The 16,807-nt window shown below is 39.9% G+C and overlaps 1 protein-coding gene across 1 annotated transcript; it reads left to right on the top strand.

The window, feature by feature from the left end:
• Nucleotides 1-1,014: 1,014 nt before the first annotated feature.
• LOC114467904 (TANK-binding kinase 1-binding protein 1-like) lies at nucleotides 1,015-14,820 on the top strand. Its single transcript, XM_028454422.1, has 13 exons — nucleotides 1,015-1,107; nucleotides 7,947-8,187; nucleotides 8,280-8,411; nucleotides 8,926-9,030; nucleotides 9,133-9,283; nucleotides 10,556-10,749; nucleotides 10,816-10,862; nucleotides 10,936-11,042; nucleotides 11,266-11,456; nucleotides 11,532-11,813; nucleotides 12,297-12,377; nucleotides 12,458-12,682; nucleotides 13,845-14,820. The coding sequence occupies exons 2-13, from the start codon at nucleotides 7,957-7,959 to the stop codon at nucleotides 13,971-13,973; spliced, it is 1,875 nt and encodes a 624-aa protein (XP_028310223.1). The 5' UTR covers nucleotides 1,015-1,107; nucleotides 7,947-7,956; the 3' UTR covers nucleotides 13,974-14,820.
• The last annotated feature ends 1,987 nt before the right edge of the window (nucleotides 14,821-16,807 follow it).

Below are 16,807 nucleotides of genomic sequence, written 5' to 3'. Positions count from 1 at the left end.
GTGTCTCTCTTTATTTTGTCCACACATAATAAGCTCTTGAGTGGTAGTATATTGTTTTTGTTGTTGTGATATTGCCTTATTCCTATCAGATTTAAGTAAATACTCGACTATAGATATGGAGATATTTATACTAATTGAAGGATACGAGCTTTATAAAGGTTAATATAAGCTGTAGAGAGACCGTGCTGAGCGTCCAAACATCAGCCAAACGCGACGTCTGCCCATTGAGCAAACGCTCTTCATAATACGTCTCGCCGATGCAACTTCATTCATTGTGCCGACGTCGGCGAGATGTATGTGTGCTATCAGGGACATACTGTTGCTTGATGAACCCTCTGATTAGACCAGAATCAGCTCTTTAGAAGCACAGAGTCACAAACATCACAGCTGTCAATCAATGCTGATCGATGGATGAGAGAGCAGGAAGCACAAGTCCCTCCTACCAGATTTTATATGAGGGGCGGGGCTAACAGTGACAGTTTGTGACGACACCGAGGAGCAAAAGCGTCACCAAACACCACCTCAGCCAATAGCAAGATTACATTGTAATAGCTTGGATTCAACCCATAGAGGGCAGCCACTCTGACATTTTATATCTAAAATCGCTAAAGACTTTGAGTAAAATGAGAAGAGTGGGACTAGGATCATTACACTACAGGTAGCACAATAATACAGCCCGTGTCTTACCGGGAACACCGGGAAAGACAGCGGGACTTCCTCGCTAAGACTCGGAAAACAAGGTTGGTTTTTGAAAATGTGTAATAACGACAAGTTTGCAGTTTCAAGTCTTTTAGCGTTCCATGTTTGTACACCGCGATGATAATAGAGAAATGACTTTATTTAGTTTCATACGTTTAAATATTTACAGACGTACAGTATATCAATATCCCTCAGGGAAAACAGATCATTCCCAGCAGTGAGAATATAAACCTACAAACAAAGGCCTGGTGATAAAACAGCACCATCTGCTGGACACAGGAAGAACTTACACACACACACACACACACACACACACACACACAGAGAGAGAGAGAGAGAGAGTCTTCATCATGCCGACCCTCCTCATCCTCAGCAGCAGCATCCTCTCCATGGCGCGTCCTCGGACACGTACGTACACGCTGAGTCTGTTCCTTTGAGTGTCCTGTCTGTCCTACTATTAGTCTTGTCTGTACTGTCTGTCCTGTCTGTGCTGTCTGTCCTGTCTGTTTATCAAGACACATGGTTCAGTGCGGGCTGTGACGCAGGCTTTGTGGATGAAGGATGAAGAAGATGATGTTGATGTTGCTCTGACGGTCACAGTGCGCGTGTCCGATCACGGAGTCAGTGTGAATGGAACAGTCAATATTATATGATCATTATACTGCTGTGATTTCACTGGAAATGTGAGCTTACTTAGTCTATCCCGTTAGAAGGAATGATGGCCGTGCGCGTTCAGGACCGTGGGTTATCCCGGGGACATTTGTTTCGAATATTCTGCCTCAGAATCAGTGTGACAGCATTGGTTCCATCTTGTTCCTTTATGTCTCTATTTCAACTATCAAACTCAGTATTGGTGTCTGTTTGTAGGGCACTGAGCAACGGTTGCTGGAAGATGAATATTTGTGTGAAAACAACAACAACAGTTTCATTGGTATAAGCCAACGTTCCTCAAATGGGGGTATGTGTACCCCTAGGGGTACGCGGTGGCACTATAGGGGGTATTTGAGAGAGAAAGAGAGAGAGAGAGACGGGGGTTAACAAAAAAGTGTCAGTCTTGGTCCCTGAATTGATTTAAAAATAATAATAATTTAAAAAAAAACTAAAAAACAAAACAAAACTATACAATTAAATCTATTCAGAAGCAACTAAATCAGTGTTTTTCAACCATGGGGTTGGGACCCCATGTGGGGTCATCTGGCATTTAAATGAGCACCTGAAATTTCTGAAAAAATCAAATGGATTGTTTTCATTATTATTTTTTTACATTTAAAAAAAAAACAACACAAAACCCCACACACAATCTTAAACAACTGTATTTCTAAACTTTCACATTGTGAATCTAGTCCAACTAAAATTCTGTAAAAAAAAAAAAAAAAGATCAAAAACTAATTCTAGAAAAAAATGTCTTTGGAGTCGCTAGAAATTCTTGATATCAAAATGGGGTCATGATCCAAAAAAGGTTGGGAACAACTGCACTAAATACTGTTTCTTTCCACTTATTTACAAAATGAGATTCTTTAAAATGTGTGTTATCACTTGTTTATTCCATCATTATGCTCCAGAGATGTTTTTAAATAGTTTTCTAAGCAAAGTGTTGTAGCCGGACAAAGGGGGTACTTAGATTCAGAGATTAGAGAAAGGGGGTACCTGAGCCAAAAAGGTTTGAGACCCACTAAAGCTACAAAATGAACATAAGGAAACACTGAGCTTTTGAAGCAGAAAAATGAGCCATGGTTCAGGAACACAACGACAGATTGTCCTGATCTCAGTCTAACCGAGACAAACAAGTGACAAATCTGACTCACGGAGAAAGTAAATACAGCCTGTTGGTCACAATGTGTCATTGTTTTTTGTGGAATTAAATCATTTGTACTACTTTGTTCTATACAGCCCACTCTAAAGTACTCGTAGTTTACGTGCTCACAGATCTGATGTAAGCACAGCTTCAAAATAAGGTAATTGGTACAGCATGCCTTAAAAAGCCTAAAACACAATATAATAAAAGAAGTTTAGGAAGGATTAATGCAAACTTGTCCAGGAGGATTGTAGGAATCAATTTATATGATTGATTAGAGCATAAAGAAGGGAATCCTAGATCGAAAATCTTCCCTTGCTCTTTATCTTCAAACGTTCTCAATCAGATTTGAAATGGGAACATTTTACTCTAAGAAATGGCTGTAAACTCATTTTAGTTCAGGAGCCAAATAAGGATAAGTTTGATCTAAAGTGGGCCGCAGATTTTGGGCAAGGAAAGGAAAACAAAAGTAATACATGACACGTACAGTTTGTATTACAACATCAAAGCAATTTATGTCAGATATCAGTCCTTGCAGGATCTATAATTACAGACTTTACATTTGTGTAATTTCAGGTCTTCTTGTGGGATTGTTTTTGACAAAACTGCAGGATTTTAGAAAAATGTGGAGTTCTTTTCTAATATTGTACAAGTGTCGTTGAATTTATGTATTTTTATGGACTGAGATATCTACAACGAAATGAGTTGGTCATTTACTCAATGATTCATGTTTTCTGTCTTTGTTGCTTTTGTCCGTGGGACACATTGGATGTTCTGAAAGGCTAAATTTGGCCCCCGGACCTTATGTTTGACACAGAGGCTCTAAGAAGTTGGTTGTGAGATGTTGATTGAGTACCTTAACCCTTACTGCGTATACGTCATTTTGGACAAAAGTGTCTAATAAATGAAATTTTAATCTTGTGTTTATGGGACTCTTGATCTTTCTTCTCAAGCACATTGTTGAGTTTTCACACTGATGAAGGCCGGGTTCGCTCTGTGCTCTAATCCAATGGCGACTGGAGACTGTGTAAAATGTCTTCATGGAGCTTTCTTTGTGCACTGCGGCTCTGTTATGTTCATACAGGATGGGGTAAGATCAGCAATGAGAGGGAAATTATTCAATTGCCTGTGAAGTCTGTTTTAAATTGAAAAAAATGTATTGTGAAGATGAGCAGTGCCTCTGATTTACCATTTCAAATTTTACTAAATTCCATATACTGATGTTACACTTTTCTGTGTCATCAACTTTCCCTGTATAGACTACTTTACTGGCTACTAAACTTCTTGTAACCGTAGCTCAATAGGATTAGTAGAGTCAACTACTGTTGATAGATTCCAGGTTTATTTCTCTTCTCTCCTCCTTCATCTTTTCTTTTACCTTCTTCTACTTCATATAAGGAAATCTTATACAATGTGCAAATGATCCCCCGATTTTGCACAAAGATCCAGTCCCATCTCAGATTGTCTTTTATATATATATATATGTATATATATATATATATATATATATATATATATATATATATAGCACTACAGCAAACCTCTAAATTTCAACATATATATATATATATACTCCATGTACTATATATATATATAGCACTACAGCAAACCTCTAAATGTCAACATTTTGAAAATTTACAACAAATCCACTAATGATGTGTGTATTTATCAAAAACTATAACACTTATTCAACCTATCTCATCCTATTGGACGGTCTACAGCTCATCTTGCTGTCTAGATGTAATGTGTGTATTTTTTGTATTTTTGTCTTAATGACTGAATTTTTGCCAGCCGTTCGAAATCTGCATTTAAACGCTAACAGCTGCTGTCTTGCACACAGGTGACTGTATTAGTGAATTAGTGAAGCTACAGGTGACATTTCCATGTACTAATTAGCTCAGTGACATAGAGGAGGTTCACCATGAAATAGACTTATTGATGTATTGAATAATCTTTTCAGCTGTAGTATTCCTATAATGAGATGAAGAAGTTTGAAACATTTATACCACAGAGTTGTCTCTTACTAAATAACTCAGTGACAGAGAGCGTAGAATCTTGGGATAGAAATTGTGAGTTCAAGCCTCCACTGATGTAAGATTTATGTAGAATACAACCTTTTTCAAAAAAAAAATCTTCCTACACTACAACATATAAGCATTAGATGACTATGGATCAGGTGGTAGAGGGGTTGACTTTTGATCCAGAGGTTGTGGGTTTGATCCCAAGGTTGTACCTGTTTATGTGTTGAAGTGTCCTTGGGCGAATGGTCAATAAGTTCCTTTCGTGGCAGCTCTATCCCACTGATTTGTGAATGAGCTCATAATGTGAAGCTGTTTGGAACTACTTTGTCATAACACAACACAATAGTGAGAGCGTTTCAACAGGATTATCAGAGGAATTGGACGTATTTGTTTGTTTTGTCACTTTCTAGGCATTCAATCACCCTTTTTCCAGTGAAAAATAGTGTGTAAATGTTATATTCTCCCAAAACATGCATGTGAGGGAGACATTTTTGTGTCATGTTGGGGCCTGATTTTAAATAAAAAGAGAAAAAAAGGCCAGATTGCTTTCTCTGTTTCACAATGGGAATTGTATCTGTTTGTTTTCTGCGATCACGGAAAATCATAGGCCCTCCATGAGTTTGACTTTGACTCTGAAGGGACAGATATTTTCTACGTATATGATGACTTTTCCATGTTTGCCTGAAACTTCTCTCTGAGTGTGAAACATCCCGAGTGAGCATGCTGTGGTGGGTTTCCCTTTATCTATTTTTTTATTTTTTTTTCCCTTTATCTAAATGTTAATGTGATAATGTGAAGACACCTTCTTGATATGAACATACCATTTTATTAATACAAAGTGAAGAAGAGTGTCCAAATTAGACCCTTCATGGTAAGGTCTGAGAGTAGCAAAGCCAAACCACTACTCTAAGGGGAAACAGGACAGCGAATATATATATGTTCTGAAGAGAAACCTGAAACCAACATGGTGTCGAAATAAGGCTTCAGCTTTGGCACAAAGAGAGGAAGCAACAAATCTTTACTGTGGACCTAAATGTGGTAAAAAATTGGAGCCGGAATCTGACACTTTTATGACATACAGCTGCAGAAAAGACTAGTCTGGGACAAGGGAACTTCCTTGGTTCCCAGTCAATATATCACTCAAGCAACTGTGCTTCTGTTCTGCATGTGTTCAAGCATGCAAAAGCCCAACACTCAAATCTAGGTAAAAAAGGTATATTGAATTAAATTAATATCATATGAAGCAGTCAATACACCACAATGCAGAAGTACTAACATACTATAAGCACATAAACGTTAATGTTTATTTAGGATTGAAGCAAACTATTGCAAAAATTGTCATTTTCACAAACTTTTCAGTGCATGGAATGGATAACCTTATGGGCTTAGAGGTTTTACACTCGAGTGTTAAAGTTCTACGTGAACATTGAAATGAATAAAGCGTAATTTGCTTTATTTATTCAGTTTGTGTATTTTTGTGATAGTGTAAATTATCACATCCATTTGATTTCATTTAGAGCTTTGTTAACCTTTCCCTGGTCGGGTCTCCTGATCAGTGTATACTGGGAGGACTGGAATAGGCTTTGGAGTTAACACTGAGTGGATGTCAGTGAGAGATGATCCAGCACTAATCTGCAGTGCAGACTAGAATGTTTATTTGGCATAAAAAATGTCCTTGCACTCCAAAGCTGGGGGTGCAAATGCTTCATGTTTAGTTTAAAAGTTGAACTTTGCTGATTTATTGCCTCAGCCTACCCATTCTGTTTTGCAGGTTGAATCTTTATAGAAAAAAAGTCACATGACTGCAGCAACGAGAGGAAATTTTTTTCCTGACCTCATTTCCCCTATTTCCTCTACTCCTTATATTATTTTCCTCTCTCTCTCTCTCTCTCTCTATGAACATCATGTTCTCTTGTCGGTTCTCTTTTAATCAGACCGAGCTCGTGAATGCGATCCTTCAGTTCTTCTTTTTGATTCAGGGCAGCCTTTAGGCCCCGCCTTCATTACAGATGTTTAACAAATGTCGATCACCTGATAGGATGCTGTAAAGCTTCCAATCAGGTGGATAGGAAGCTTTACAGCTTCCTATAAAGCTGTGGATGACATCCATGTCATCCACATTTCATCACATCACACATTGCATCATGGGACTGTGCTCATGAGCGTGTCCAGTCCTTCTACTTTATAGCATCCACTTACTTTAACTCATTTGACAATCAGAGACGAGCAGCAGCAGAATGCTTCCTCTCTTCAGCTTTAATCACAGACACAACATCATAGAGAAACTCTCTTGAACTTACAATGGAATTATGTTTAATAAGTTAGTAAAAGGGAATTCAGCGCTGTGCTCTCAGAACAATAAATCTTTTGTAAAGTAGAGCAAGCTCTAGGAGAGTAGAGACAGACCGTGGGCCGACTGTGTGGGCATGAGAGGCTGTGATGGTGGGAGGATGTGTGCACACATATTTACAATTCTTTATAAAAGCACATTCCTACTGAAGCTGGGACCTCTGACCTGCTGGAGATGGAGAGTGCATGCTAGCAGATAATGCTGTCACACTGTGTTTTACTCATTTTCTGTTTCTTGTGAACGACAGTGATGCTCACATACTCAGATTTAGTTTGATTAAACTGAGCTCTATTAGTTGGGCTGTGGAAGCACACAAAAAAAATGTACACGAAGAATGAAGGTTGAATCCCCAACTCTGGTTAATCAATAGTTAAATAGTCTCACCACAAAAAGAGACCTTGAAAGCAGCAATATGTAGAAATGCAAGACTTGTATGGAATGGGCCTTTAGACTGATGCTTCTCTACGTCGGTCTTCTTTTTTTCGGCTTGCTTTGCCATGTAACCGTTGTATCAGATGGGGACTTCTCCTGCTGGAAGGTCCACCATTGCACTTTACTACAGAGGACATGAACGCGCATTGACTTTAGTCAGGCAGCTAATAGTAAAGCTCAAAATACCTCATAGAGCACTTTGTTTGTAAAAAGATCTTTGATTGTCTGAAAAGGAGCGTCACGCTTCTTGTTTTCTAAAGCTTAAATATCAAGCCACGAGAAGGAGCAGAGGTCCAGAGTACTTTCAGAACACTTTAAATTGCAATATGATCAAAGGTTAGGATGGAGTTTGGGTAAAGGAGTTGGGGATAGCAGAAAGAAGAAGAGCAAAGACATTTTAGTTGCACTGTTGGTATAAAGTGATGCTGCGAAGAGTGAATGCTGCTGTTCCAGTGTAGTGACCTCAACAGAGAGCGAGTCAGAGGGAGAACATCCCACTGCTCAGCCATTATAAAGACACAAGTGCGTGTGTGATTGTGTAACTGTGCGACTAATGAGTGTGTGATTGTGTCTTTGCACTATTACTCCAGTCTCCTCTCGGTCGGCTCCGTATTGATGTGATTTGGCCTCTTTGGTTTTCTCTCTGCAGCTAACTGCTGATGGATCTTTTTGGCAGAGCAGAGTTGGGGCTGCTTGGTGGAGGGGAGGGGCTTAGAGATGACATGAGCGTACCTGGAATCAGCTGGTCACCCAGTCGGCTGCCTGAGGACATGTACCCAGCCTCAGGCTTGGCCTTGGCTGCTGCCTATCATGACATCAAGACCCGTCTGGCCAGCCTGGAGAGAGAGAACAGCAGCATCAAAAGGAAGCTCAAACACTACGAGGTCAAGGTAGGACGGTGATGCTGTGCGTCTCCATGGCAACCTGGGAAACAGTAATAGATCAGGATGATTGTGGTGAACCTTCACTCTGTTGTCGACAGTTTCCTATGATCAGTGAATTTGGTGAGGAACAGATTGTGTGTTGCTCATGTGAGCCTCTCATCAATGACATCAGCATCATCCAGTCACAGACCACCAACCTGCAGCAGAAGATCAACTCCCTCACCCAGGAGGTATGCAGCCTTCACATGTTTGTTTGTTCCTGCGTACAATTATTCGGTAAAACTTTATTTGTAGTTTTATACTTAAAGCTAAGTGTCCTTCATTACCCTAACCCCTAGCCCTAAGCCTAAGTCTAAGCCTAAACCTAAGCCTAAGCCTAACCCCTAACCCTAACCCTACCTATCTCTAACCCAGAAATACCAACATTGCTGCAAAGGTGTCGTAATTTAGCAAACGACACTTAATGACAGCCTTCATGACATCTTATCCATGCTAATGACAGGTGTCGTGTCATAATAATTATAACTCAACAGCACTGTACAGGCCTTTCAAGATGTATATGAATATGCTTTCTTGAACGATGTGTAGAAGAAGAAGAAACATGGGTAGAGTAATGAGATGTTTGATGTCCGTACCTTTAGCCTATAGCCATAGCTCGCTGTCGCAGTTCTTTTTTATTGATGACATGAAAAGGTTCAGTTACTTTGAAAATGACATAAAACCAATAAATCCTATTTGTTGCAGCTCCAGAAAAGTAAAGAGAGAGAGGAAAGGTTGGAGGAAGTTATTCAGGCTTATGAAAAAATCCACCTGGAGAAAAGTAATGTTCAGAGAGACCTTGACAAGATGGTACGGCCCACACACCAACGCACAATAAGTCAAAAATCATCCCTCCATGAATTAAAAAGCATTCTTACTTGGTGTGTGTGTCTGAGTGTGTGCGTGTGTCAGACCTCCCTTGCTGAGCAGCATCTTGAGAGGATCTGCAGCCTGGAGTCAGCCCTCAAACAGAGAGAGAACTCTCTGGAGAAGCTCAGTGCTCAGCTACGGAGCAAAGATGCTCATCAGTCCAAACTCCAGCCAACCCTGGAAGTCCCCAGAGGTGCCTGTTCTCCAGCTTCTCCTGCTTCACCTGCTTCTCCTGTACCATTACTGTTGTAGCTCTTGAGATAGATCACGTGTCAAACTCAAGGCCCGTCAGATCATCAAGTAAAGCCTGCAGAATATTTTGCTCAAAATTAAAATTACAGCATAAAGCAAAATCTTGAAGTAACTCACCATAAATAACTACAATTATTACATAAATATAGTTGAATTTGGAATTTAAAAATATGTTGTCATAATCATAATTGAACTGTAATTGAGTTCAGATAATTGACTTTGTAATTGAAATTCTAGAAAAACTGTCAATTACAATTTGATTAAACCAAACCCTGTGGAACCGTGTTTCAGTTCTATGGTTTACAAATACAGTTAACGATTATTAAATTATGTTTCATATCAACTTTTCCCACTCCTTTTACATTTAAAAAGATATAAATCGAGATATAGTGACAGAAAAAAGGCTCAGATGCCCACACCAAAAATATTAATATAATTGCTTTTAGTGATTAGGAAGCCTAATGTGAACCAAGAGATAAATATATGATAGATTAAATTTTTTAGTGTATTTTACAGCTGATTTAAGACATGGCTCAAAACTGACCTATTATCATAAGAGATGCTAACAGGAAGTTAACACAAGAGGAATGATATATGTTTTGTGGGCTTTTATTTTTTATGTATTAAAGGCTCAGTAAATGTGAATAATTGTAATTGAACTTCAGTAATTGAGAACGTATTTGTAATTGACTTACAGAGGAAGAATAATAACTGTGATTTTTATTGTCACCGTAATCATAAATAAGTTGTAAATGAACATGTATAATTGAAGACATAATTGTAATTTCAAAATGTAATTGACCCCAATCCTGGTTGTAGGTACTGTAACTCAGTCTCTAAAAATGAATTAAAACTCACACATTAAAACATGCAAGGGCTGTCAATTTTCACCTACATAAAACATGATAATCGTTATATTCAAAATCAAATTGTTTAAAAGGACTCTCAATTTTTTTTGCATAAAGTCATGAAATTTCTCACAAATAATTTCACAGATTTCCCACCAATTCTCTTGTAAGTTTTTGGAATATTGGTCACAAATTGAAGGAGTATTGATGTCACAGCCCTGTGGGTACTAAGGTGACATCTGTAACTTACTGAGGATTCAGTGAGTGATGTAAACAATGATGCTGACTTTGCTCTTCTTGAACCCGCCCCGTGTGGCCCCTGAACTGAATTTATTTTGATGCGCTTTACCTCACTCTGTTCTCAGAGGGCCGGGGTCCCACCCTTCAAAGCTCCCGCAGTCTGGATGCTCTGTCAGACCTAAAGCTGCAGAGGCTGGAGGTGGAGCTGGAAGGCGCTCTGCACCAGGCCGAGGGAGCCTGTCAGAGGGAGGAGGAGCTGAGGGCGGAGCTCCGCAGGCTGCAGCAGGAGCTTGCCCAACTACAGAATGGTCAAAGACAGGTGAGGCTGATTTGGTGTGCAGCTGTGAGAGCACAACGTTTATGATCACATGATGTGTGTCCACAGTGCGAGCACTGCGACGTGGAGTGGATAAAGAAAGCTGGGGATGAACAGTGAGTCTGCTTTGCCTAAGGAAAGCTTTTTGTCCAACAGATCCATGTTTTGACCCTAGTTTGTGTGTGACAGGGTTAATCTGGCCTTAGCGTACACTGAGCTAACAGAAGAACTGGGACGAGTCCACAGTTTGGCTGAAAAACAGAGCGATCTTCTGCAGAACATCTCCCAGGAGTCTGGTTGGTCCACAGCTGCAGCTTCATCAGACACAAACAGACAGGATATCCAGCTTAGAGCTGCTTTCCCCATGTTAGCTAACATCAAAGACAAATTGCACCCGTCATATGATTTGTTTTTCATGTTTGCTGATGTCATCCCTTCGTGTTGATATTACTGATGCGTACTGATACTGAGTCTGATCCTGAGTGATGTTACATTCAGTGTTTCTACTTCTTTTTCAAGTTCCTTGTTCTCCGACGACTCCTCAGCATCTTTCTCCAACCTCACCTCAGCGGCCTTCACGCTCCCCCGACAGGCTCCTCGCCACTCCCTCACCTCCTCTCACTCCGAGCAATGGCCCTGCGTCATACACTCATCAGCCAATCAGCAGCCGGCTTCGAGCTAAATTTCGGAGCCACAGAAGTTATTCTGAGGTGAGCTTTTTCTCTTTTTGCTCAGAAACATCATGTTTGACTTGACCTTCTGTCTGTCTGTCTGTCTGTCCAAAGGTCACTGACCCGTCCAACATTCAGCGTCTGCCAGCCTTTTTGATAAGAGACCCCGTGTCCACCCTTCCCAAGTCTAGACCAGTCCTCGGTGGGGCGCCAGCTTACAACAAATCCAAACTTCATCTCCGTGCCTCGTTGGTGGGTCTGGTCAGACCAGCCTCAGCTCATGGACTTGGATCAGACAGAGATGGTGGTGGTGACGGGGACAGAGATGGAGGGAGCAGCCTGAGCTGCAGTCCACGTCACCGTCCCCTGAAACTGAGCTTTCCACTGGCTACAGAGGTAAGAGGAGATTTATTTACATTATAATCTGCTGAGAAGAAATCCCCTGAAATAACACAAACACTGGCTGGTTTGCTGCAAAAACTCAAATATTTACAAGATGAAATATCATAAATAACTAAATATGAATATATAAATATGACCCCCCCCAAAAAAAAAAACCTAAAGTTTTTGGGCTTTATTTGTTATTACTGCTTTAAAATTAAAAAAAGAACAAAAAGAACAGTAACAGTTCTTACTTTTTTTTTTTTTTTTTAATAAAGGTTACTTTTTGACCAATTTTGTTGGGATGGGGGGCCTGAAAATGTTTCACTCTTCAAAGGGGGGCAACAGAAAAAGTTTGAGAACCACTGACCAAAAAAAATAAGCGTAAATTGCCTCAATATATGCTTATTTTTTTGCCTGATAACATATGGCAGACAGACAGTGAGTTGTGGTCGTCATTAAAACACGGAGGTCTTTGTATCTGATCTTCTGATCCAGGTTCATCGTTTCTGTCGCCTCGATGACACGCCTGAACCCACTCCTCTGGTGACACCCCCGCAGTCCTCAGATGATGAAGAGGTGACAGAATCCACTCAACTTTTCCAGGGGAATAGAGCACCATTGTCTCAACACCTCTTGTGTGTTGTTGCTCTTTGCAGGAAGAATGTGCGTACATGTTGCCCACAAACAGCCCCCCTCGGACTCTCGGTGCTGTTGGGATCAGCTCTTCACCCCAGAGGGAAACGTCTCTCCATTCCTCATTCCCAACCAGGAAACAGCCCCAGCACCCGTCCCTGTCTGCGCCCGAGGCTCCGGCCACCCTCTCCTGCCATCTGCCTCCCTACATCCACACTGAGCATGCTCAGTCATGGCCGTCCATTAATGTGAGCAGCAAACCCATCACCCTATTCTATCACCTAGTTCAACAGTGGAAAAGCAGAAAAGCAGATGAAGCATTCAAAAATGTTGATTCAATATTACCTTTGTAATTAAACTCCTGCTTTAAAAGGTTTCAGGGCTGTTACTACGGCAACCATTAGAAAGGCTTAGGTGGAATTTGCAACCAACATGCTGGGTCACCGTCCAACACGGTCTCCTCAGCATTAGGACAATCACACATCATTGACAGCTGATACAGACTCCATCAGGAGAACTAAAGACATCCGACTTTACTAAATCAAACATTGAAGGGCCCATTTGTTCCTTTTACCGCAATTTCTTTGTTACATCCTTCAGGGAGCTCAGATTATCACCAACGTTTGTTCGTCTGTTAGCAGGTTTACGCCAAAATAATTTAACGGATTTTAACAAAACGTTAACGAAAGATAGACCCTAGGCCAAGGAAGATTCTATCCAATTTTGGAGGGGATCCTGATCAATATACTGATTTTGGATCAGTTTGACAAAAGGAAACATCCCTATGTATCATCATCGGTGAAATTTTACAAATTCATATATTGGTTTGAAATTGATCGATCTTTATGAAATTTGACTCAGTTATGTTGGGTTGAGTTTCATCAGGATTGGATCCAGATTGCACATTCATAGTGATTTTTTTCTAAAAGAAATGAGTGTGTCCATACGTTGTGACCTACTGTATGGTTATTAATGGGGACATCAATGTCTTTAAAGTGTGTATGATCATGGCACAATGATCAGGATCAATGATCCAGACAACTGAGAATATCTGGAAAAAAGCAGAATTTGAGTTTGGAGGAGGTTTGACTCAGAATGATCTGGTCTCAGTGATTTAACAAAAGTAAAAATGCTTTGATAAGATTTAGCTTAATAACACTGAAAAACATGCTAAAAAAAAAAAAAACAGATTCATGATTCTGAAACATGTTCAAATGTTAACGAGTTAATTCTAGACATTAAGTGCTTCAAAAGTGAGATTACACCAAATCTTTCCATCATTTTTGTAATTTTCTCATAAACGATCCCATAAAGATACCAAAAATGACATCATCCAAAGAGGAATGAGCGCGTGATGAACGTGTGGATCGTGTGTGGATAACTTTGTGCTCGTTCTTCCGTTTGTTGTAGCTGTGGATGGAGTCGGAGGAGAGCGCTGCTCGAAGCTGTCCCCTATGTCAGCTAACCTTCCCCACCGGTTACCCCGACGACGCCCTCATCAAACACATCGACTCGCACCTCGAGAACAGCAAGATCTGACGTCTTCTTTGTCCCACTGCACCAGTCGGGATGTTCCATGGCTTCAAACGTGGAGCCACTTTTATTACAATGCAGCACAGGATCATCTATTGTGATCAAATGTTGGTGTTTTCTTCACATTTCACTACATTTGGATGTACAAAAAGAAGTAAAAAAGAGAAATATATTAAAAGTAGAATGAAGAAAAGCTATAATGACATGTAAATATTAGATATTCTTCTAAAACTCCAGAGATTGTCGACATCTTACTGAGGTGTTTGGTCTTTACAGTCAGACGTAATGTAATGAACCTTCTTTTTATGTGCTCTTTACACCGTTCTGCTCCATCGCAGTGATGGAGCCGTTTAATAATATTAACAGGCAATATAAACACAACACAGACACACTTTATGCTTCATTTTTTAAACAAATTCTGTAGAAATAATTGAAAGATGCTATGTTAGCGCTACATGTCTTCCTCTTTGATTCAGTCCGATAAAACCAAGTTGTTTCATAATGACCAGAGTTAGTTCTGGATATTCTGTATTTCTCATTCACACGTTTTAAGATATTTTTTTATGCTGAGTGGCATTTATTAAAGTTAGCGTCGGACGCGCTCTGCTAGCATGAGGAAACATTAGCATTGGGAATATGAACTGTGGGCCAGGGAAGTAAATGTAAGTACAGATGGTCTATTGCCGTGTTTCAGTCTGGTTTAAGTAGAAATAACACACCCATAATAATTGTTTAATCCCAGTTGAACCAAGCCAAGGAGCAGCTCAGTCAAGCCAAGTGATCTCTTTAGAGTAGGTGTGTGTTCACAGCTGTGAAGTAGATCAGCTCTCAGACTCTAATAAAAACATTTGCGATGGAGAAGACGTGGGCCTCGTTTTTCACTGAGCAAAGAACACGTGGTTATGCTTTTAACTTGGGTAAATCCTTTATTCTGAGTCTAGTTTAGTTCCCCTCTGATGGAGGTTTTCCTGCTATGAAATAAAGATGGAGTCCAAAAGTTTGCCCCCCAGCTTGCCCCTGCATTTGAGGAATCCATTACCAACTCCTCACTCACCCTTACAATGTCCCAGGTGGTCATCTCGCGAATTCACAAATAGGATAAAAATCCCTTGAAGTGTGGTTCGTACCTTCTAAATGTGGATGGTGAGATTCTAGCCGAGATACTGGCACATCGGTTAGAAATTATTCTTCCTTCCATGATTTCTGATGACCAAACAGGGTTAATTAAAAAAATCGCCATTTTTTCCAATATATGATGCCTATCTAATATCATATATGACCCTACTCCATCCAACATCCCAGCAATAGTTGTATCCCTCAATTCTGAAAAAGCTTTTGACAGAGTGGAGTGGGATTATTTGTTCTATACCCTTAAACAATTCAGCTTTGGCTGGATAAAAGTGTTATACTCCTCTCTAACAGCTGCTGTTTGTACGAACAATAATCTGTCTGCCTTTTTTTCACTGTTGCGTGGCACCAGACAGATGTCCACCATCACCCCTGTTATTTGCTTTAGCAGTTGAACCACTAGCTGTAGCTGTTATGAAGGGGATATGGCAAAATGATTTGGAACATAGGATATCCCTTTACGCTGATGATATACTTTTATTCTTGTCTGAACCTTTGACTGGTTTACCGATCATACTTAACACATTGAACCCCGATATTTTTGCCAAACTCTCCCAAAGTTAATTTACATAAAAGTGAAATCATGCCACTTAATACTACTGCCAAATCCATTAATTTTGACCTTTTTTCCCTGAAAGTTAACACATGCAAATTTTAATTATTAGGAATTTGGCTCACACATGATTTTAAAGACATTTTTAAAGCTAATTTCCCCCCACTATTGTGTCATTTAAAGCAGGACCTGGAACGGTGGGGTCTGCTGTCTTTATCATTAGGAGGTAGAATCTATGTAATCAAAATGAATGCGCTACCTAAATTTTTCCATGTTTTTCCATGGTATTCCTCTTTTCCTGTCAAAATCTGTTTACACATCAATTGATAAACTAATATCAGAGTTCATTTGGAATAAGAAGACACCTAGAACACGTAAAAATACGTTGCAACGCAATTGACAAAATGGTGGAATTTCCCTCCCGAACTTTCACTATTACTACTGGGCTGCCAACATACAAAATATACTCTACCCAGAAATGATCCCCAAAACTCTGTTTCACCCCTAATGGCTTCAAATGGGAAGATTTGTCCTGTCATTCTACCTCTTTAGATGCATTGCCTAATACAAAACTTTCCTTACGTAAACCTATATCTGAATATTCTTCAAACACTCAAGATATGGACACATTTTTATCATTAAAATATATTTCAAAAATTGTAAAGCAGCATTCTTTTCTGATGTCCATGTAAATTAATATAAATAACATTTAATCCTTTATCAATGATTATTCAAGGTATTATTTGTCTTCCAACAATATAATTTCATAGGCGTTGTACAGGTTCCCCATCTTATACTGCATCCAGCCCACCAGGGGGTCAGTAGTGATCATTTTAGTGGCAGCTTTCCATACACATTTTCGCGGGCGATATCATCCGAGGACATTTGCCTTAGCAACGTCCTCCGCCATTTAAGAGGGGGTTTACATTTGCCTGACAACCGCTATTTACACTATTTACCGCAGACAACGCGAAGATTTTACTCAATGTTGTACGAATATTTCAGCAGATTAGAGCCAAAGGCCAAGCACCGATATGAAGGGAAGTTATATCTGGTTGGTTTGGAATCATGTCCATACCAAGCACCTCAAGTTTCATAGAAAAACGACCCGACAATGTGGCCAGATCTCCAATGGCCTGTTATTTACGAGTACCTCATT

The sequence above is a fragment of the Gouania willdenowi genome, chromosome 8 (assembly GCF_900634775.1).
Source record: "Gouania willdenowi chromosome 8, fGouWil2.1, whole genome shotgun sequence".
Lineage (NCBI taxonomy): Eukaryota > Metazoa > Chordata > Actinopteri > Blenniiformes > Gobiesocidae > Gouania > Gouania willdenowi.
The sequence above is the reverse complement of the archived record's forward strand: the minus strand, read 5'-3'. Positions and strand labels throughout refer to the sequence as shown.